The sequence below is a fragment of the Trachurus japonicus genome, chromosome 8, assembly GCF_045865225.1.
Source record: "Trachurus japonicus isolate A0001 chromosome 8, Traja_1.0".
NCBI classification, from domain to species: Eukaryota; Metazoa; Chordata; class Actinopteri; order Carangiformes; family Carangidae; genus Trachurus; species Trachurus japonicus.
The window spans coordinates 15,796,561-15,819,902 of record NC_140914.1 but is presented as its reverse complement, the minus strand read 5'-3'; the positions used below and the strand labels follow the sequence as shown (position 1 = coordinate 15,819,902).

The 23,342-nt window shown below is 40.0% G+C and overlaps 1 protein-coding gene across 3 annotated transcripts in view; it reads left to right on the top strand.

Moving 5' to 3' along the window:
* The first annotated feature begins 2,120 nt into the window (after positions 1-2,120).
* abca3b (ATP-binding cassette, sub-family A (ABC1), member 3b) overlaps positions 2,121-23,342 on the top strand; it is a 37,997-nt gene continuing 16,775 nt past the window's right edge. Inside the window, exons 1-17 of one of the 3 annotated variants that reach the window (XM_085784224.1) lie at positions 2,121-2,443; positions 3,522-3,615; positions 5,825-6,071; positions 9,465-9,592; positions 11,311-11,476; positions 13,153-13,412; positions 13,512-13,628; positions 14,808-14,928; positions 16,832-17,005; positions 17,644-17,825; positions 19,305-19,451; positions 19,975-20,104; positions 20,202-20,356; positions 21,205-21,360; positions 21,462-21,672; positions 22,358-22,508; positions 22,852-22,950. In XM_085784224.1, coding sequence (XP_085640350.1) covers positions 3,562-3,615; positions 5,825-6,071; positions 9,465-9,592; positions 11,311-11,476; positions 13,153-13,412; positions 13,512-13,628; positions 14,808-14,928; positions 16,832-17,005; positions 17,644-17,825; positions 19,305-19,451; positions 19,975-20,104; positions 20,202-20,356; positions 21,205-21,360; positions 21,462-21,672; positions 22,358-22,508; positions 22,852-22,950 — 2,498 coding nt within the window. In that variant the 5' untranslated portion in view covers positions 2,121-2,443; positions 3,522-3,561. Of the gene's footprint in view, positions 2,444-2,735; positions 2,941-3,521; positions 3,616-5,824; positions 6,072-9,464; positions 9,593-11,310; positions 11,477-13,152; positions 13,413-13,511; positions 13,629-14,807; positions 14,929-16,831; positions 17,006-17,643; positions 17,826-19,304; positions 19,452-19,974; positions 20,105-20,201; positions 20,357-21,204; positions 21,361-21,461; positions 21,673-22,357; positions 22,509-22,851; positions 22,951-23,342 lie in introns of those variants that run through there. The other 2 variants (XM_085784223.1, XM_085784225.1) reach the window with 2 other exon arrangements.

The following is a 23,342-nucleotide window of genomic DNA, read 5'->3' as shown; positions in this document are numbered from 1 at the left end:
TAACTGAATTAAATCCTCTGTTTACACTGAGGTCAACTTATTTTAACTTATCAAACTAGCTAGTTTAAGAGCTGTGTGTTTTCAGGTTCATCATCTCTGGAGTGGACAGTGTGTTTTCTTTGTAGCTGTGAAGGAAAAAGAGGCTTTTTTTGTTGTTGTTGGAGCTGCTCGGTCTTCCTGAGGTTTAGGATGTGGTTTATCCATGACGTTATACTGTTAATAAAGTGGTTTTAGCATTAAGTAACACTGGCTTTTGCTGCCTTGCTTAATGGCATGCATTCACAGCGATCAGGATGAAACTAAGATTGAGCTAAGGCCCACATTCCTCTCTTGTTACAAGACACTTTTTTTTCCTGGACCACAAGAATCTCGAACAACAATACAAGGAGAGAATATTTCATGGACAATAATAGCTACGTAGCTGCACTATACTGAACTTCCTCTTGGTGATTGAAAGCTGCGCTCAAGGAGGGCATCAAAGACCAGGTGGCACCATTTAGCAAAGCTGTAGCCAGGATTTCAGACAGAGTTTCTTTTCTTCTTGTTCTTCTTTTTTTTTTGCAAGTTATCTTTAAATGGAGCAATTATCTCAATAAATTCCTCTGTAATTTTACAGCTGCTCATGAACTCAACACAGTTGACAAATATTTAACCAGCTGCCCTGGATTCTTATCTGTTTTCCCTATAAATACTGAAATAAATGGACTAATTGTCATTTTAAAGCCCCCTCTCTGCCTTCTGGAGAGGGCTTTAAACATTTAATCCGTGTATAAAAAAAAAAAGAAAAAGAAAAAAAGTAGATATTTTCTGCAATAGCAAATGTCTGTACTGAACCCTGGCTGACGAACTACTGTATCTAAAAAAACAAAACAAAAACAGCTTTAAATGTAAATTGCATTTATTAGGAGGATCCAGCCATTTTAGCCTGACCAAACTCAAAATCAGGATATGCCCTCAAAAAAAAAAAAAAAAACCTTAAGCCTGGTTATGTTGGAGGTTTCTATCCATGATAATGTAGGGTCTTGATCATAGGACCCTCTTTTTTTTGGAGATATTCTGACTTGGTGCTGTTGAAATAAGACTGAAATAAATGTAAAGTCACAGTGTTTATTTAATGACAAGTTTAACCAGCTTCTCTTGACCTAAAGACACACTCCTTTTTTTGTGTTCAAGCTTAACCAATTCCTCCAATATAGAAAAAAAAGTAAGAAAAAGGACCACAATTTTTTTTTTCTACCAGTGTAAATTCAGCCACAGGCACCACAACATATACAGTTTTTTTTTTGTTTTTAAAAATATATATATTTATTAGAAATACAAATCTTACAACCAGCAAATTTCAATATAAAATACATTTTGAAACTGAGCTTAACATGTCAGCATTTCAATAAAGGTTTAACAGTAACAGATGGAACAGGAAAGCCATGAAATAAAAAAAAATAAAAAAATAAAAAATAAAAAAATATATAAAAATTATAATTTGAGGTAAAAATTCAAATAAATAGATATTTGATACAAAGAACATAAATGAAAATTTACAAATATAGAAAATTAGGATCATATACAACATACCTCACATTAGTTTTCTGGGGTCTGATGAAGGGAGAGAGCAAATAAATGTTGATATAAACGTTGTGCATTCTTGGACTTAATGTTTTTGAGTGAGTCACAGAAAATAGAGAGTTCTTTTAAGAAAATATAAAACAATGGGGTTACATTTAGAAATTTACATTTATGAATAAAATATTTTGCCAATATTATGAGGTTATTTAAGAGAAATTCCAGCTTCGAGTCTTTCAAAAAAAAAACAAACACCAAACCTTATGTTACTGTACGTTAATTTTGACAAAGACAGGTTGTTATTCAGAAAACAATGACAAAATGCATCCCAGAATAACATAGAAACATTAGGCTACAAGAGAAGAATAGATGTTCTTGTGTTTCAATTTCATTTTTACAAAATGTACATTCATTTAATTCAATATAAGGCACAACATATATACAGTAAATATCGCTATTTCCGTACAGCTGTGGCCGTAAAGCCCAGGTGTTGGGGGGTCACGTGACACATCCACAGCGAAGTCACGTGACGCGTTTTGTTGACGGTAGCCTACTTGTCGCTACATTTTGCGATGAATACAACACGGGCTAATCCCGCAGCAGCAGCAGTGGCAGGTGCAATGTCATCTCGCTAGCAGGGCATCAAACTGGGACCTGGAGGGGGAAAAGCTGCACCGGATAACACACAGTCCTCGGCTCGACTGATGTCCAACCGAGCCTCGGTGCTGTCGGTGAAAGAAAGAAGCCCCGCTGTGATGGTTTTCTCATCGGTTTAGGACAGAAAGGGAGGAACTGTTTTCACCTCGACAGACAGGAAAAAGGGGGACCGACCCGACCGGGGAGCTTTGTGAAGTTCATGCGCCGAAACCAGCTTTTTTTTAAGGTAATACATTTGAAACATTGACGTGACAGAAGATGGACATTATATTCCTGCAAAAAAAACAAATAAAAAACACACACACACACACACATAACAATTTCCATGATTAACATTCACCAGAATCTATGGGATTGACGAGCAGGGCGCTTGTCCAATCAGGAGGGCCAGAATCCTGCGTTAGGCCAATCAGAGACGAGAGACGAGACGAGAGTTCCAGTTAATAAGGAAAAACATTCACGTCCGTGTCCTATATCCTATGCTTATTATTCACAAATAATACGGTGGCTTGTCTTTAAATGTGTATAAACCAGTGGTCTTCTGAATTGAATTAGACTGAATTAATGACCCGTGATGTATCGTGAACAGGATGTAGCCACTTAAAGATGAATGGCGTTAGTGTGAAATTGAGACTTTCTCAACATAACCTGTTTTGTTGCATTCATGAAACTGCGGTGAGACAGATAGATAGACCACTGAGGCCATGATGAGACTCTGATGAGGTAAATCCGGTGGTTGCTGTATCTTTAACAGTTTATTATGTGACTATCAATATTAGCAAACGGCTCAATCATTTTGTTAGCGGTGTTTACTGGCTGTTTGATCAGCTACAAAGAGCCCTATGTTTCACTTAAAAGATAACCTCCCTTTGCTTGTTCAACTGGTTCAGCATGAGGATGTTAGCAGCCTTTTGTTTTGCTTCTTTCTTTCTATCTCTGGCTCATTTGCCTTTGTTTTTCTTTTTTTTTCTTAGCTGAGCTCATTTCCAGGTTGATAACACCCCTTTGTTTTATAGTAGACCTTCCCCCTCTATCTCTGTTTTTGAATACTGGAAATTTTATTCTAATTGCGGTGTTGCTGATTCCTTAATATCACTTCTCTTTTTTTTCTCCTCTTTTGTTTTCTCAAGTGTTTTTATTCTGCTAAATGGAAACTGAGATCAGAAAGTTTGCCAGCCTCTGCAGCTGATCAGAGAACTCAAGATCACATTCAAGCAAAACCTCATAAACTTCACAAAGGATCAGGGGGTTTTATCTGAAACTGAAAATGTCACTCTGTCTGTTTCTGTCTCCAACCTCTGTAGGAGGCCGACTGGACTGACCCCTGTGTAGCTACTGATCAAAATGGCTATCGTGAGACAATTTGGACTACTGGTGTGGAAAAACTATCTTCAGCAGGTAAGTTTGAAGGAGGTGAAGGTGACATTGTTTGCAACTGCGAGTTATCAGGCTGTGTTTGCAGAGCAGAAGCAGTTATGACAGTGTTTATTAAGTTACGGGCTCAAGTGACGTCATATATACAGTAAACCGACTTAACACTTTGTCTGCTATAACTTTCGGATGTTATCCAGTTACTTGGAGACTTTGTGCCTGGGCTGCATTGCTGTATCACAGACCTCTTACTAGGTCAATACATTGGTTTTGCTCTCACATGCTTTCCCCAGCCTTATATGGCTGTCTCTTGTGAAAATTATAACTTAAGTTAGCGCGTTGCTCTAAATACAAAATTGTTGCGACACATATCATGAGACTTCACCATGAGACTTTTTTTTTTTTACTGTTGTGCAACTGTAGATTCACGTGTCATTATTTGTGTGTTTACCTTCTCATTTGTTGGATAACATGTTAGGCAGGTTGCATGCACCAGATCACATCTCAAAACTCCAAGTGAGGCAGCGTGTCCTACAGGAACAGATTACTGAACAAATACAGTATGTAGTTCATGGAACATATCATCAGACTCTGAGACTATGTGCTCAGTTTACAGAAGATAGGAAAAAAATGTTACAATAAACAGTGTCTGATTTCCACCAGCGTAGCATATCGGTACATTTCTGGGTGTGTGTATTGCTCTGAATGGCTGCCTGCATAGCATTAATATCAGTTAATGGTTTCACAACGCTGCAGCTATTCTGAAATGGAATTGGCTATCTGCAGCACAGCATGCTGGTGTGATGCCGTTGCTCCATCTCTCTTTGTCCACCCACACGGCTATTCCAGTTGTGGTTATCTAGAGACTACAGAGACTCCATTAGGTCCAGACAGTGGGGAAAAAACATACAGTAGGCTACATCTTGGTGTTGCTTGGTAGCAGAATACAAACACAGAATACATAATCACATAATCTGTTTAAAATATGTAACGTATTATCACATTTTACCCACGCAAGGAAATTATAAACAATCTAATTTAGGCCTGTAAAAAGCATTTTTATTTTCCATGTGACCATTAGGCTTGTTCTCTGTTCTATAACGACATTTAGCCTAACTTGATCATGAAAATGTGAATGCGTGCATTAAGGAAATAACTATATTGTATATTACCCACCCACTAAATAAGAGCCTTTTACAGGAATTCATAAAATAGCTACTTTAAACCATGTTTCCTCCGTTAACGCAGCAAAGTCCAAGATGAGGTTAATGATCTCTAGGCTGTTTTTACTAAATCACATACCATCTGGCAGTACTTGAGACAATAACCCCAGTGTTATTTTGTTTCCTCTTCAAGTTTTATTTTTAGTTTGCCAGTGCAACATTACCTGTATGTCAGAGTCCACATGGACCCTGGCCTACTGGCATCAGTGGCACTGTGCATGACTCACACACACATTATTTATTGTGGCTTTCTTATAGTGGTATTTTGGCGCTATATATACATCAATTACTGTAAACCAAAAACATGTGGTGTTTGGGGATTTAAAAAACAGAAGATATCATCTAAGCTCAACGATCATTCAGTGTATTTTCCATATTTTCATTTTAAAAAATCATATAATGTCTCAGGAGGTGTCAAGTAAATGAGACGGTAGCAAGAGTTTTATGCTTCAGCACTGGGTTTCAGAACAATATGGCATTTGACTCATACTGCTGAGTGGTGGACTATACATTCAGACTATGGAAAAATAAGCAAAAATAAGCACCTAACTAAAAGGTAAACTAGACCGACAACACATTTATTACCAATTTCCCAGGTTTTGACCTGGGTTGCTAACCCTCATCCTTACCCTGCTCTTGGGTTTGATTTATTAATGCAAGTGATAACTGATTTAGGTCTGAACGTGGGAAGTCTCCCTCTGAGATTGACTGTGTAATGTCCTGAAACTGTCTGAGTTACTTTGTACTCCCATCATTCAACAGGAAGAGGCTGTCATATAAATTATTCTTTATTTAAACTGTCTGTGAAATTGCCTGGGTTCAATTCTAAAGAGTGTGAAAAGAATATATTGGTGCCCAGTCTCCACCTTGACTAATAATGATATGCTGTTTGCACTTTTGACAAGTCACTCTGTTTTTCTTTTCTTTTTTTTTTACCATTTTAATCCTCTACATCCTCACACATCCCTCCCACCAAACAGACGACTGATCATCTCTCTTTTTCTGTGCTGTAGAAACGTCAAATCCTGGTAACCCTGGTGGAGATTCTCCTGCCCTTGCTCTTCTCCTGCATCCTCATCGTGCTTCGTCAGAAGGTGCCTTTCAAGGCCTACCCGAATGCCACCAACTATGAGAGCTACTCTGTGGACATATTACCCAAGAACTTCCTAGAGCAGTTACAGCTGGCCTATGTGCCCGGGAACTCCAGTGTGGTGCGTCAGGTGGCAGAGGATGTGCGAAACAGCCTGTCACTCTCCTCAGGTGGGTGAACGTTTGACTGGGAGTGGGTGGGCGGCAGGTTCAGTACAGCACTCTTTGTTTGTGCAAGAAGCACTTTGATTCCACCTGTAAAATCTGTGAAAAACCAGGGTATCTGTTGCATAATGTAGTTTTGCCACTGACCAGTGGACTCTTTACACCGACAAGCACTGAAGATTAGTCAGTGGCAATTTGAACTGTAGTATAATTTGAACTGTCAAGTGTTTCACTGGTTGTTTTGTTAAAGTGATCCTTTTTACTGTTTTGTTTTCCTGTTATGAGTGAGGCGAGCAGATCAATACCTCTCTCATATCTGGGTGGTAAACATAAAGCCACAACCAGCAGCCTGTTAGCTTAGCCTCGCATAAAGACTGAAACAGCAAGCCTGGCCGGTTTACAGAGTGCCATATCATGTTTGTTTAATTTGTTTAAAAAAATACTGAAATGTACAGATTAATGGCTGTGATCTTGTGTGGGGATAAGTGCTGAGCTGTTTATGCTAAGCTAACCCACAGCCTTCTTACATAATATCCTACATAAATTCCTCTATTGTGGATCTGTTAGGTGTAAGAATGTTGATCGCTGAAAGGGAAAGATTTGCTTATGTTGGTTCAGTATGCGTTTTGAACAATATTATCAATATCACTGTTCAGAAAGGTCTAATAGAACATTAAAGCAGAATATCATGAAAACAGTCTCATGTAAAACTAGTTTATACCACCAGTCTCACTGTAATGGTAGTTTACGGTCACTGTCACTGTTTACTGTCACTATCAAATATTGAATTTTCAGTTTTGCTCTTAAAAATTATGATTCTGTTGCAGCAAAGCTCGAGGGTTGTATATCCAACCGGAGCTTTGTTTGGACCACCTTTTATTAGCAGTGAAAAAAAATACCTCGGCCTCAACACCACTTGTGATTCAGGGCAGACCTGGGAATACTGGTTCCTCTAGAAACAATCCTCAGGAGAGCAAACGCACACACACACCCTGCTCTCGTGTCAGACTGTAACAGATGGTTTAGACGGGGGGAAATAGAGGAAGGCGATAGTGTAGCATGTTTCTCTCCAGCCCCAGTGACACCTACCCTCCATCTCTCGCTCTCTAATTGACAGAATCACACACACCTTCTCCGCATGACCAGCTGCCCTGATAAATAAATGCAGACATCTGACTGACAGGTGTGCAAACAGGCTGTTTACACTTTTTTTTTTTTGCCACATTGTTGGAAAACTGTAAAAGATGGATGTAAATGTAGGTGCAGTGTGAGGATGAAGACTAATATTAGGGAGCTGGTGGATGCATCAGCAGGCCTGAAGGTTGTCCTATACAGATCCCAGCTCAGTCATTAATGAATAATTTAGCTGGTCTCAGCGTTCAGAGGGAGAGGTGGAAGGGAATTAAGGTTGAGTTTTAGTATGCGGACAGAGGACCACCAAAGTTTGTCCTCTGACATAAATAAGGACCTTTCTAAAGATTCTCTATTATATATGACAACACTCAACACAGGCCTATGATGTTTCAAATGTCAAGAGTTTCACATACTTTAATAATTGACGTGGGAGGACAAGGCACGACATCTGTGGTTGTACTGTATATGGTCTATATGTGTTGTTGATGCCATATGTGTTGTTGTTAAAAGGGTGCATTGACTTCACAAGAATGTCTTGTGTTCTTAACTGCATTTATTGTATGTAAAGTGTCTTTGAGCTTTTGGAAAAGCACTTATAAATAAAATTTATTATTATTATTATTATTATTATTATAGGTTTATTTTATTATAGTTTATAGGTTACTTTTCTAAATATTATATTTGAAATTAAATGAAACTCTACTTTTACTTTGAATGAGAGAATTACATGAACAACCAGGAAATTATTTCATTTTATTCAAACCTCAGTCAGAATAATTAAAAACAGTCAAACTCTCAACTAAACTAGTGGTTTCCATTCCCAAACTTCTTTGTCCAACATATTCTCATGTAGGGTTACAAAGGGGTGGAAAATTTCCAGTAAATTTCCATGGGAAGTTAAGCTGGGGAATTTTGGAAATATTCCAAATTGGAAACTTTCCATGGGAATTATGGGAATTTATGCGAATCATGGAAATGTATGGGAATTTATGGGAATTAACAGGAAATTGGGGGTAATTGATTTAAACAAACTGTATCATATCCAAACATAAATGTAAATATTTAGTTTTGTCATAAGCAGACATCCATGCAAAATAATACAATTTAAAAAAACATGACATTTCAACAGATTTATTTGTGAGTAGAACTTTATCAAGTTTTAATTCTTGTATGAACCACAAAAACATGAATATTGAGTAAAATATTACTCACCCTCACCAATCAATTTTGTAAATTTTGGATTTATTCCCGTTTATTCCCATTAATTCCCATATATTCCCGTTAATTCCCATATATTCCCATTAATTCCCATGGAAAGTTTCCAACTTTGAAAATTCCCGGAATTTTGCAACCCTATTCTCATGTCTATTAGGTCAGTTATTTCTTTAGAACCCCTTAATCAAAACTACAGACAGATAAACAGATGTAGATCTGGCCTGCTGTGTTTCTCTGAGCGAGTCAGATATTCATTTCTTTCAAAATTACTTCTTTCCATGTACTGTAGCCCTTAAGGTAGAGCTGCTGAGTTATTCATCTAGCTACTCGATTCAGTTCAGAAGCATTCATGAAGGGGCAACTGAAGTTAAGAGCGCTGTCGTGTGAGGCCATATTTGTATTGCTGTGTTTCACAGCTGTTTGTCCTTGACCCGTCTCCCCGCGTGCACCTTGTGCGTCTCCATGCGAGTGTTTATTTTACGAGGCTGACCCAGATGTAACCCTGGGACCGATGTGTGACGCTGCTGAGCTTTTCAAGACTCTGAATACCTTCATGTGTGTTTTGATAAGTGGAATGAAAAAAATACCATCGACAAAGTAGAAAAAGGAAAAATGAAAAGGATATCGAATCTGTTATTTATCTATTATTGAACTGCTCTCTGTTTTCATTCAGCCTTGTTGGGACTGTTTGGGATTGTTTTTTTACGAGCTGTTCATAGCATTGATGAGGTCATGATGTCTTTATGCTGCACCTTTGGCGGTATCTCTTCCTTTTGTGTGTGGTCTTGCATCTGTGTCAATGAAGGCTTGTATGTGTGGGTGTGCTGAAGTGCAGCTTTACTTTACTCTCTTGAACATTTGATCTGGTGTATTGATAATATTGGCCAAAGAATTCAGTATGCTGACCGCGTCTTGACAAACTTCCTGGATGTCGCTGAGAATAGCGTTCACCAAGGTCAGGTTGAAGCCAGACGTACGTGAGATAAATACCATGTAATATCTAATGCAGTGTGTGTTTTTTTTATGCGTGTGTTCATGTTTCTTTTCCAGTTCGTGGCTTTGAAACAGAGGAGCTGTTTGAGGAATATGTGAAGACTGACCCTCAGTCAGGAAACCTGCTGGCCGCTGTGGTGTTTGAGCACCTGTTCAGCCATGACGATGAACCTCTGCCCCTAAAGGTAACAGACAGGACACACACACAGACACTCACTTACACAATGCATTGTTTTCTTTTTTTTAAGTTTCTTTTTTTGCCTTCAATGGACAGTATAGCTAAGCTGAGACAAACAGGAAATGGGGCAGCAGAGAGAAGGGGAATGACATGCAGCCACCCGAGTTGGGATTGGATACTGGGCCGGCTGCAGCGAGAACTTTAGCCTCTGTATATGGGGCGCCTGCTCTACCAGCTGAGCTAAATAACGCCCCCAATGCATTGTTTTCTTGTCTAGTGCAGACTGTGCAGAGTAACGTAAAAGAAAGTTCTTCAAGTGTAAAGCATGACCTACTAACACATACTGAATACTGTACAGGAGCCTGAAGAAGCTATATGCGAAACACGTTGCTTAAATAAATCATAGATCCTCCATACAGTCTTGGGTTAGTGTGCGGTATGTTGCCACATTTTGTCGTTTTCTTTCTATTGATTGTAGATGATAGATGTGTACTTTTACGCCACACTACCAGCACCTCGACTGTTCGCTGTACACGGGTATTTTTCTAATTTTTTGAATACTGTATGTTACACACAGTATGTGCCACAAATAGCAAACCATTAAAAAACCTGTTTGTCTACATGTGCATTCCAGCGGCTTAAAGACGCATTGTCAGGTTCATTTTCAAAGCAGATTTAGTGCATGCTAACAGTATGCAACATGATAATTACAGTCAGGTTGTCGTCTGCACAGGCCAAATGTGAAGTGTAGAATACAAGTCGAGCTGAGCCCGATCCTCAACAGCGGATAGATGAATTCACAGCTTCATGCGGTGTGATCCCGTATGAGAAAAGCATTATCTGAGGGTGATGGAAAAGTCTGACAGACTTAATAGGATTGGAAGCTTCAGCCAGCCAAGGCTCACAGCAGCACCGGGGAGACAGAGGGACACCCACATTTTAAGGGTGAATCATCCTCCCATTTTTATAGCCGGTCTTATCCTGTGCGCCTGTTCCCCTCCGCTGCTTTCATATCAGTCCAATTCCGCTTCATCGTCCTCGTTGAGGGATCCATACGGCCGTAAACATGGATGCACAAGCCGTGGTAAAACAAAACATAATAGAAAAACAAATCGTTCTCCTGGTATGTGTTGTTACCACCCCCCACTCTGCTCGTCTCAGCTTTTTGGCACATGGCTTACAACGCCTTATCACAGGCTTCATAATCAAAGCGGTGAACAGTTCAGCCAGACAAGGAGGGTCCAAAGTCTTCTGGCCACAACAATATCACATCTGTTTAATGTGGTTCAAGACAACAACAGTTATAGACTAGTGAATTGGGATGTACTGTAGAAAATGTATCCAATTAAATTGTTTTTTTCTATTGTTCCTTTCATGTTTTTTTTTTTTACTGTGCTCATCTTTGCAGCTTATCATTTCCTAAACTCTAACAGGATTGATTGTGTGTGGATTTTTACTTTGAAGAGTGGCAAACAATAAAGAAAAGGGCATTAATTAACAAGGAATCACCAGAAATCAGTAGCCTATAGTATTGATTCTGGATCAATGGCATCCAAGAGAAAGCCCACCATATTTAATGATGTAATGACTATCTTGGCTTTTTCTTGCTTTTTGATTTATTCTCTGCTTGAAAAAAAAAAAAAAGGCACAAAGCCAAGTTAACGGAGAGACCCAATGTGTGTTAAATCCACAGCTTTAACTCCTCTGACTCTCTCTCACATACAGGTGAGCTACCACCTACGGTTCTCTTTCACCCCACGTAATGCCCCACCCAAGGAGAAGTCGGAGCTGAACCCAAACAGCGACCTGGACTGGCACACGCTCAGTCTCTATCCCCTATTTCAACTGCCAGGGCCGAGGGAGCAGTATGACAAGGAGGGCGGCACACCAGGTGAGACCAGCTGCCATTACTATCCTGCCATTTGACCTTTTGAGTCTCTTTTTCTGTGTCTCTTTCTACCTTTTTTTTTTACTCTCCATCATATCTGCCGTGGATGAAACCGTTTGATGTTTATCAAATGAAAATATTGAATGTTTTTAAAAACCTCTCACAGGAGTTATTCATGTGAGCATCATCAGCCTCTCCACAAAATCATGCCATACCGTTTTTTAACCCTTTTCAGAGTAAGCAAAAGCTTATCTAGTCTCGCCCCCATTACCCACAGAATAAAAATCTTTATCATAATCTTTTCTTTTCTTTTTGCTTTTTTTTTTTTTACATTTTGATATAACATTCTTTTACTTATGACATTTTGACATAACATGTTAGCAGTAGGTAGTATACAGAGCTGAAGTTTAGCTCTATACAGTACATACAGATTACGTGTGTGTTTGCACATGTGTCCATATTTGTCCGTCATGAGTGCTATTCTATAGCAAGAGCCCTCTGTTCAGCCTGTGTTTCCATGGCAACCGTGCCCTCTGCATGCACATCTTTGGCACGATCGGCGTCGATCTACTCCTCCTGGCACTGTCGGGATACAGTGTGCCCTCGCATCATTTTTTGTGGGAATTGCGTTAGGTGTTGGGGCACCGATCGGGAGGCATCAGATGCACTTAATGTAATCTTCATCTTCGTCGGTCCAGCAGGTTGTGTGATTTATGGGGGTTTATTAGACGCTGCTTCGCTGTCACGCCATCAGGCCCAGACCTTTCTTCGTAATGAAGTTCCAAAGTTGAATGCAACTATAATGGGATGAAGAGGCCTACTCAAAAAGATGAAGTCATCCTTACAGCATAATTTCCACTGACAAGCTTTCAGAATCTCATGAATATGGATTGCCTACCTCCCTATGCATAATAATAACTCACTTGTGTCCCTCAAGGCCTCTTAAAGTTAGAGCTTTGCCTTGTGGAACCAGGCTCTTGGAAATCATGGTTTTTGCCATGAGAAAATCCTTGGACCCACATTAAAGGGATAGTAGCATTTTTTTTTAAAGTGGGGTTGTATGATCTACAAATAGCCCCTAAGTACTTTAATTGCAGTAGCAGACTCTCTACACTCCTCCCGTTAGCAACGCCAGCCCATAGCCCCCTGCCCAGAGATTTACAACATACATTGTTGTGAATGGACCCAAAGAAACGGTCTATTTTCATGGCCTAAAAGAGGTTTTACCTGAAAAAAAAATACACAGTTCCATTGTTCGCTTTAATATAATTTTTTCCAGCCCCTCAAAGTGCAGGAAAAACGCAGTTTTTATTTGGACCTAACCAACTGCTGGTCGGTGGGCGCTAACCCTGGGCTGGAGGGATACGCGAGTTGGTTAGGTCCAAATAAAAACTGTGTTTTTCCTGCACTTTGAAGGGCTGGAAAAAATTATATTATAGTGAACAATGGAACTGTGTATTTTTTTTCAGGTAAAACCTCTTTTAGGCCGTGAAAATAGGCCGTTTCTTTGGGTCCATTCACAACAATGTATGTTGTAAATCTCTGGGCAGGGCTATGGGCTGGCGTTGCTAACGGGAGGAGTGCTAGCCTACTACTAAAAATGCTACTATCCCTTTAACTCTGATACAACTGAGGTATTAACATATTTTCCTCATGGTTAATATTTCTTTTCTTTTAAGGTTATTTCCGAGAGGGCTTTCTGGCGGTGCAGCACGCGGTGGACCGAGCCATCATGTACTCTCACAACAGAAGCGCTGCCGCCTCCCTGCTGCGACAGATCAGAGTGGTCCTTTCGCGATTCCCCTATCCTCCCTTCATATACGACGTCTTCATCCTGGCCATTCAGAATCAACTGCCCCTCGTACTGGTGCTCAGCTTCACTTACACCTCCCTCAACATAGTACGAGCCGTGGTGCAGGAGAAGGAGAGGAAGCTCAAGGTGTGTTTGTGTTTGTGTCCCCACATGGGCTTTTGTTCTTTGGCTTAAATGTGTGATTAAAAACCTCCAGACTGACCGTTTACCTCTGCCTCTCCCTAGGAGTACATGAGGATGATGGGTCTCAGCAACTGGCTCCACTGGAGCGCCTGGTTCCTCATGTTCTTCCTCTTCCTCTCCATTTCAGTCTTTTTCGTCACTGTGCTGCTCTGTATTCAGGTAAGCTGGTGTTACAAATCATTACATATCATTATATAATCCACATTCCAACACACAATGCCATTTGCCACATACTTAAATAAAAGGGTGATGTAATATTATTATCACCAGTACCAGTGTGTAATATGTACTTACACAGTTGAGCCCAGCAGTAGTAAGATGTTATGCAATTTGTCCCGAGAGAGTTTGAAAGTTGTTAAACCTGGTGAAAAAAAGAGCTGTGAAAACCTTTGAATAGGAAATAAGTAAACACTTATTATTATATTAATCAATCAATCATAATAATCATAGTTTTCACTCACTTCATGTCATTTTTCCTTCAGTGGAGGGAACATTAAATTTGAACGGAAAGTTTTATTAACAAGATTAAACTGAGTGATGCGTTCTCTGTCTATCGAGCGCACAGCGGTTGTATTCACACACACGCACATACACCCACTACACTGACACTTGACGGCCTGACCCAGCTAGACAAGCACTAGTTTGCATATCATGCCCACACAACGATGGGCCTTACAAGTTTTCATTGGCCATACACATTCATTAATTCACAGCACAAGCTCATATACTCATCGCTACACCGTCTCCAAAAAAGAGCCAGTGATGCATGTTGTCCACGTGACACGAGCCTAATGAGTAGGGCTGGGATGATATGCTTTTCTCCCGATTCGATTCTTTTACGATTTTTTGGATGGCGATTCGATTTAAATTGCGATTCTACGATATTGCCGATTCTCTCGATTTTTAGTCTGCATTTTTAACATTTATCTGCACACAAATACTGTAGGAGCCTATAAATTAACATACTCCATTATAAAGTGAACTTAAACCCTTTTCAAAACCTGTACTCTCTGTATGTAAAAAAGGCTAACAAATGCACATTGCACAATATAAAAAAAAATTAATGAGTTTAATGAGTGAGATAAGGAAAAGGATGGATGGAGAATGTCCTGTTATTGTTATCGTATGTCAACTGAAGAATGAAGTTAGTTTATTTGGGTGTTTTTAGCTTTTCATTTTTAGAATGAGGGGACAAAACAACATGACTCGACAAAAACCTAAATCTGACGAATCGGATTCGACTATTAGAATTGTTAGTCGGGGACACCTCTAGTTAGAGGTTATAAACACACCTCAGCAAGTCATAACTGAGCGCTTGGACTGAATGTGTTGTTTCAGGTGAGCCCTAACGGAGCAGTGCTGACCTACAGTGACCCCACGCTGGTCTTCGTCTTCCTGCTCCTCTTCACTGTGGCCACCATCAACTTCAGCTTCATGATCAGTGCCTTCTTCTCACGAGGTGAGTGTGTTTTTTGTGTGTCTCCCCACTCGTTTCTGAAAGATAATTCGGTCTCTTGCTTTGAACTTCATGTGTGGTCTTTTGTTTTTCCTATTTACCACACTCTCCTGCTTCAGTGTGGGTCTGCTGTTTGCTTTTCACCCCACTCAAAGCATGAAACAGCAATGAAAAGCTCACAAAGATCCAACTTGAATGCACACCATAATTACATACATGGATTGTCTATAGAAGTGTAAACATTATTGTTGTTGCCTAATCCCTGATCATTTATCACATGTTTTTACGGGGGCCATTTCTTGGTGAAATGTTATGTTCATTTAATTAAAATAGAGCTGGTTACTGAGTTCTCTGAGCTCTTTTCATGTTCAGCCACGTGAAATAAAAAATACTCTGATACGCCTGAACAATGCTGGCAGTAAAGAAAACCATTTGCATCTTATCTGAGCTTCTCATTCAAACCGTCTTTCACCCCGTTCCAACTCTCTCAGTGCTCATCAGCCTTGGTTTTATTATGCCTTTTTGCGAAGGCAGTTCCACACAAGTGCTTATTTAGCGGCCATAAGCTCCAGTACATTTTGTTGTTGGGTTTTGCAATTACGATCTGAAGAAACCTGAATCATGGCGGCTGAGAAGAAAAGAGACTGCTTCAGTTTTGTTAGTGTCCAATGTCTCTCTTCATTAATCACATTGTATTCCTGCCCTCTGAGCAGCGTAATACACTCTGTCACCTGCCCAGACAGTTTTCCCTTTATTGCTTTGACATAATGAGGTTGTGTACCTCAGGTGTCGTCCTCCCGTCTTCCCCCTGCTGTCTCTGCCCAGCTGCATTCTTTTGGCCTCACCTGTCTTTGGACCATGAATAATTGTTCGACTGTAATATCCAACAGCATAAAATAAAATAGTGCTGCCAAAATGCAGCGGTTAAATAACGGCAAGGAAGCAGGAAAGTTATTTTTTGCATGACACTGTAGTCCTGAAATCAGAACTAGGTTCAAGGGAATTCCTTTTATGTAAATTATTATTTCTGGACAAAAAGAGAGAGGAATAAATGAGGAAATACTACAGAAAATAGACCAAACCAAAACCTTCAGTGACAGTTTTTGAACATAGAGAGACTATTTATCTCTTCTTGCTCTTTGTGTACAGCTGTATATGTCTTCCGACCTACCTCAGTTTCAGCCTCTGGGCCAATATCTCAGCAACACCTGGAGGGATTTTCCTTAAATTTACTACAAACATTCTCTTAACCTAAAAGGTGAAATGATTGGATTTTGGCAGTCATGGTCACTATGTCCTCACAAAATATTGTATCAGCCATAACTCACAAACTCATGTCCAATAGGATAAAATGATGTTTTATTTTATATCTAAATAAAGGTACAGTAAGCTTCACTGTGACATCATCATATCCTGCAAAAAGACTTCTGGGCGTTATTCAGTGCTTCAACTCAGAAACACAAGGGAAGATTGTGAACATGTTTCCTGAAAGTTGTCTGATTGGCAGAGGCATACGACTGCGAGGCAGGAATTCTAGTGAGGAATAAATAATTGTACTTATCAATGCATGTCCCTCGTAGGCTGTAAATGTCACGTTGTCTGCTACAAGTGCTCTTTTGTGAAGTCTTGTTGTGCCGTTCCAAACTGGAAGTAAAAACCTCTTTTATCTCACTCATTCACCGTCCTCGACTGCAGTGTGTGTGTGTGCGAGCGTTTGAACTGCTTGAAACGCTCTTCATCTGTAACTTTAATAACAAACAGAGCGACAGGAGCAGTGATTGCACCGTTTCCATTTCGTTTTTTCTTTTGTCAAACCCCATATTGTTAAAGGCTACATGAATTTTTACTGTTGTTCATTATCCCGCCAAGCACTGACTTTTCTCTCTCTTTTTATGTCTTTCCTCAGCGAATGTGGCGGCAGCGGCGGGAGGTTTCATTTATTTCCTGAGCTACCTGCCTTATTTGTTCCTGTGGCCACGCTACGACTTACTCAGCCATGTCCAGAAGGTGTCCGCCTGCCTTATCTCCAACGTGGCCATGGCCATGGGTGCTCAGCTCATAGGAATGTTTGAGGGCAAAGGTGAGACCCCACTGTTGTGTTCGAAGTAAATAACAGGGTTCTTACGGATCCTTAAAAAGTCTTAAAAGGCATTGAATTCATTAATCCAAAAACAAGGTCTTAATTGGCATTAAAATGTCTTAAATCAATTTTTCAAAGGTCTTAAAAATGTTAACACATGGTAAGTGGTATTTTATGGTTGTAATTAGTCTCAAATCTCAAAATAATTGGTAACATTCCTACATAGAGAAGTTAGTGGCGGCCGTCAACGCTAAATTTCTCACCGCCACCAGCTCCCGAGTCAGTGTTTGTTTTTTTTTCCGGACTTTTTATGCATTTATTTTGAAAGGACAGCTGGAAAGAGACACAATCCAATGTTCATGTAGCAGTCACTTTACCTTGGATCACATAGGAAAGTGGGTAAAATTGTCCCTAACCCTATGTAATTGATGTGGTGTTTTTTCTTTTCTTTTTTCTGCATTTGTGTTTATTATGAAGTCAGTCTTAAATTTCATTTCAAGTGGCTTTAAAAAAGTCTTAAAAAGTCTTAAATTTAACTTGGCTTAAGCTGTAGGAACCCTGAATTACGTCCACAAACGTTCCTGTATGTGTTACTTTACTTACAGCTTTGATATTTATTTATTTTTCTTCTCGTCCAGGAACGGGGATCCAGTGGTGTAACTTGTTTGACTCTGTGACGGTGGATGATGACTTCTCCCTGGCCCAGGTTCTGGCCCTGCTGCTGTTTGACTCTGTGCTTTATGGGCTGGTGGCCTGGTACATGGAGGCAGTATTTCCCGGCGAGTACGGAGTGCCTCTGCCGTCATACTTCTTTGTACTGGTATGCTGCACACTGAGCAACTCACACCAATGCGTGCACAACAAGTACGATCACTAAGGAACCAAAGTAACCAAATACAGATACATTTGTGGGATGAGCAGATGATAACAACAAGTAGAAGACAATTAAACTGAATTTACAGTGCAGCTCTTTTTGTTCCTCCTCACCAAAGTAGACCAAAAATAAAAAAAAAGGAAGTGGTGCATGAGCAAAATAGCACCTAATCATAAGGGCGGTTACTGTAATCGCCTTTCTCTGTAACAAACTGTAATGTGGCTGCTGTGAGAATTAGCAGTGACGCATATCATCAAAGTTCAACTAATTTTTGATGTATTTGTTGATTACCTCATATTGTTTTATTACTATTATTATTGATAAAGATAATGATACTGATAATAATACCATATTTTTATCAATACCGTTTCATTGCCTTTTAGTCAAAGTGTTTCGTCACAGGCATTTCTATTACATTTAGAGATTTTACAAACACATGATGAAATTGGAAATCTGATAAAATCATCCATGGAGTGATTGCTGTGATTATTTTTGCAACTATATATCATCTATGGACAGACTGTTAAAACTGCTAAAAGTTCATTCAAGAGATGTGGCCATATCAATTTAAGAATTTAAGCTTGATAGATGAGGATATGATACAAGACAAAAGCTTTGAAAAGCAGACCGACAAAAATACAAACGCGGGATATGATTCTACCAGCGATATTACTGCACAGTGAGTGTACACAAATGCTGCAGACGGGTGGTGTTCAGCTCCCAGAACATCATTGGATAATTTCAAGGTCAAGGTTGAGATCCCTTGTACGAGAAAGTTGTCTTAGATTAAAGAAATCCGTGCAGTCGGTGAAGGTGGCTCTAATAGAGTGACAGCAGAAGGGTCACAACATATCGGCCAGAGGAAGTCTTTGTGTTCAACTAGTTAGAATAACAGGAAATGTCTGAGTCTGTTCAGCCAACACAAATATGGTTTATCTTTCTAACGACTGTGGCCAATCACGAAATGGCGTGCCTTTACACACACATTAAAAAAATAAACTCAAGCTACTTCCCAGTAGTTAGGAATTCAAAAGACTGCCAGCAGGGTGTGGATTAGACGTTGACGCACTTTTCTTCTATGTCCATTGTGTGTGTGGGTGTGAGACGTTGCTTCTATAGAGGAGAAAGTGAGGGTTCGACTCTGGTTCTTAGGAAGGGAGGATTGTTCTGAGAAACCCTCTAAATGGGGGGTGTGCGTGAACAATGTTAATGTCGGCCCATTCTCTCTGTCTTGTGTTTTTATGAATGAGTGTGTTCCTCTACCGCCCTTGTTGCATCCTGCAGTAACTGAATTGGAAAAGGTTGAGCGAGATGCACAGTGTGTAAATTGAATTATGATGAAGATATGTTGGAAAATGGTGTACTGAGACGACTACCTTTTACACAAGGCCATTTTCATCTCACTCATCTTCCTCTCATGTGCAGCCTTCGTACTGGTGCAGCAGCCCTCGCATGGCTTTGGTGAATGAGAAGGAGGAAGAGGAGGATGCAGAAAAGGCTCTGAAAGGAGAGTTCATTGAGGAGGAACCAGCTGGTCTAGTCTCTGGGATCAAGATCAAACACCTTGTTAAGGTGAGCATAATGACCAGATGTGTGCAGATGGTAATTAGGTATATTGTATCTTAAAGGGATAGTAGCATTTTTTTAAAAGTGGGGTGGTATGATCTACAAATAGCCCCTAAGTACTTTAATTGCAGTAGCAGACTCTCTACACTCCTCCCGTTAGCAATGCCAGCCCATAGCCCTGCCCAGAGATTTAGGGGTCCAAATGAAAACTGTGTTTTTCCTGCACTTTGAAGGGCTGGAAAAAATTATATTATAGCGAACAATGGAACTGTGTATTTTTTTTCACGTAAAACCTCTTTTAGGCCACAAAAATAGGCCGTTTCTTTGGGTCCATTCACAACACTGTATGTTGTAAATCTCTGGGCAGGGCTATGGGCTGGCGTTGCTAACGGGAGGAGTGCAGAGAGTCTTCTACTGCAATTAAAGTACTAAATGGCTATTTGTAGATCATACAACCCCACTTTAAAAAAAATGCTACTATCCCTTTAAGGAGCTGGACATAAATGTTTTGGATTCATCCCTTTAACAGGAATTCAAAGTGGGCAACAAGACGCGGAAAGCAGTGCGGGATCTTACACTGAACATGTTTGAAGGACAGATCACAGTGCTGCTAGGACACAATGGCGCTGGCAAGACCACGACGCTGTCCATGCTGACAGGTGAGTAGGACACAGAACAGGAAATACTCTCACACACGATCAAACATAGATCATTTAAATGATTTTAATGTACCCGCCTTCATCCCGACGCCTGCAGGTCTGTTTCCTCCCAGCAGTGGCAGGGCCTACATCAACGGGAACGACATCTGTCAGGACATGGCCCTGATCCGTCGCAGTCTGGGTCTCTGTCCACAGCACGACGTACTGTTTGACAACCTCACAGTCAGAGAGCACCTGCTCTTCTATGCACAGGTACTCACACAATCATGCTTGTATACTTACGGACTGGAGTGATATATTGCTTTTATAAAACCGTTACCAATAAAGGCAATATGGAAGAGGGATACGCAATCAATTTCATGTAGTTTTATTCAACCATAAATACATATTATCCAATAAAATAGCCCCACTGTGAAAAAAATAGTCCCACCTCTCCAGACGTTAGCTCCTAGTTAGCTCTGCATCTCGTCTTTTCCTCCGCTTTTTTTCAGGTGAAAGTCACTGCTCAGTCCCCTCTACCATTGTTAACCCTCCCCGGAGGTGAAAGTTCACCTTAAACATGTGAATTCAACTACTTTAGTCCGTTTTTTAACATCGTAAAAACACAGACTGTCTTTTGCTACGGACTGCAACAGTCCGTTGTCATGGATACATGACAACAACTATTCATACCAGTCATACGTGCCTGATGCGGAGTGATAGCTTACGCTGTGATAAGGCTTTAGAATACAACCAATCAGATCGCCGGATTTCACCTTTCCATTTTATAAAAAAACACAAACATGAGCACTGAGTAAATATTATACCCACATGGCATGCACTCACTCACTCACTCAGCGGTCACATAGTTTTAGCATTATACATTTATTTGACATTTATGGGAATAACCACATTTGCATGGAAAACAACCATTTCAAATGCATAAAACCCAGCAAGAAAATACTCAGAGAGGGCACAAAACAGCTTGACATAATTATTACAATGTATTTACATAGCTAAACGAGCAGGATATGTGCAAACACTTAATTCCAGAGTTAATTGACCATAATGAGGAAATGGAACTGTTTCTAATCTGTGTCATTTTTCTGCTTCATCTCCAGTTGAAAGGCTACTCCAGAGACAAGATCCCAGATGAGGTGGACAGAATCCTGCGTATCCTGAGCCTCGAGGACAAGAGGCAGGCGCGTTCAAAGACCCTCTCCGGTGGCATGAAGAGGAAACTCTCCATTGGCATTGCTCTCATCGGAGACTCCAAGGTAAAGAATTTTTAGAATCATTATTCATCCTCCATTTATTTTGTCGTTGCATCTCATTAATACGCTCTTTTTCATCTTTTCCTCACCTCACCCATCCCCAGGTCGTAATGTTAGATGAGCCTACATCAGGAATGGACCCGTCAGCTCGACGCGCCACCTGGGACCTTTTGCAAGGGGAGAAACGTGGTCGCACCATTTTACTCACCACACACTTTATGGACGAAGCCGACCTACTTGGTGACCGTATTGCCATCATGGCAGGAGGAGAGCTGCAGTGCTGCGGGTCGCCACTTTTCCTTAAGAACAAATACGGTAGGTGAAGAATGGAGCGGCTTCAGCAAGCTTGAAAAGGGACACAGAATGAATGAATGAATTTATTTATTTCGGTATATCAAGCTTATATAACCGAAAGGGTGTAGGTTGAAGCCAAAGCTTATATACACCTATACCCCCTTTTACCTTAAAAAAAAATATATATATATATATACAGTATATATACGCATTAATACAATAGGATCAGATCACAGACATTTGAAATTAATCAGTACATTTAAATTTCTGATCACAACAAAATAAAGAATGGTACACAGCGCATAACCCAAAATAGTACAAAATCATTGAACTTTCCATTCTGTAACGAGAAATTATGTTGTTCTTATAAAGTTTTTTAAAGCTGACTAGAGTACAGCATCATTTAATATTTTCAGGACAATTATTCCAGATGTTAACCCCTCTAACAGAAAGACAGTGATTTTTTACAGTAGTTCGAGTCTTTGGTTTCTCAAATAATAGTGGTCTTCTCAGGTTATAACTGGAATCCTTCATTTTAAACAGATTCTGGATATTAAACAGATTCTGGATAGATGTTGTAAAAATACATGATGGTAATATTTGCAAAGGAGAGTAGAACACCTTTTTATTATTGTAAATTATTTATATATTTGTATATAATTGTATATTAATTATAGAGGCCTATTTTCTTTCCTTTGCTCACCAGGTGCTGGCTACCACATGGTGATAGTTAAGGATGCTCTTTGTAACGTGTCCGAGATCACCCGCCTTGTCCACATGTATGTTCCAAACGCCACAATGGAGAGCAGCGCCGGAGCCGAGCTCTCGTACATTTTGCCCAAAGAAAGCACCAGCAGGTGAGTCAGACCGGTCTGTGCTTATATCTACAATACACACAATAGCACAGTGCACAGCATGAAATGGCCCAATGCTTAGAAACGGCCTCTGCTGAACTAAATGACTGAAAGATAATTACTCTGGCCTCTTAGAGACGAGGCAGACCAAAGAATGTCTCAGATTTGATCAGCACACTTAGAAAATAATTTAAACATATTTACATTGTCTAACCTACACTGGGTCTGGATTAGAAACTCCTTTCTTCTGTTTGTTAGTTTGTTAATGTATACATTTCGTTTCCAAGATTGAATTCATGAAGAGCTCATACTGAATGAGTCTTTATGCTATTTGTTGTTTCCTCAGGTTCGAGCTGCTGTTTGCTGAGCTGGAGATGAACAGAGAGGAACTGGGCATCGCCAGTTACGGAGCTTCTGTGACGACTATGGAAGAGGTTTTCCTAAGGTAAGAGAAACATCCCATCCAGGAACAGGATAGTTTTGTTTAATTTCCTCTATCAGCTCGATCTGACTCTGGCACCAACCTTCCTCCTGCTAAGCACCTTTTCAATTAAACAGTAATTTCAGCAATTGACTGATGGAAACCACTTGGACATTTTATAGCATATTAGATCATTGGAAGTGGGTCAAAAACATTTTATCATAGCTCGGCAATCATCATACATCCTTTTTTAATTGTGAAGCTTAAAATCCCTCTGGAGTCTGGGTTGGGTTGTTTAAAACAGTTCTTGTCACACATCCATGAAATCCTTTTCACTTTATCAGTGTAACAGGAGTTAGTTATGCAGTTAAAGTTAATAAAGAGGAATCCAGTGTCGAAGGAAAACAATATGGACC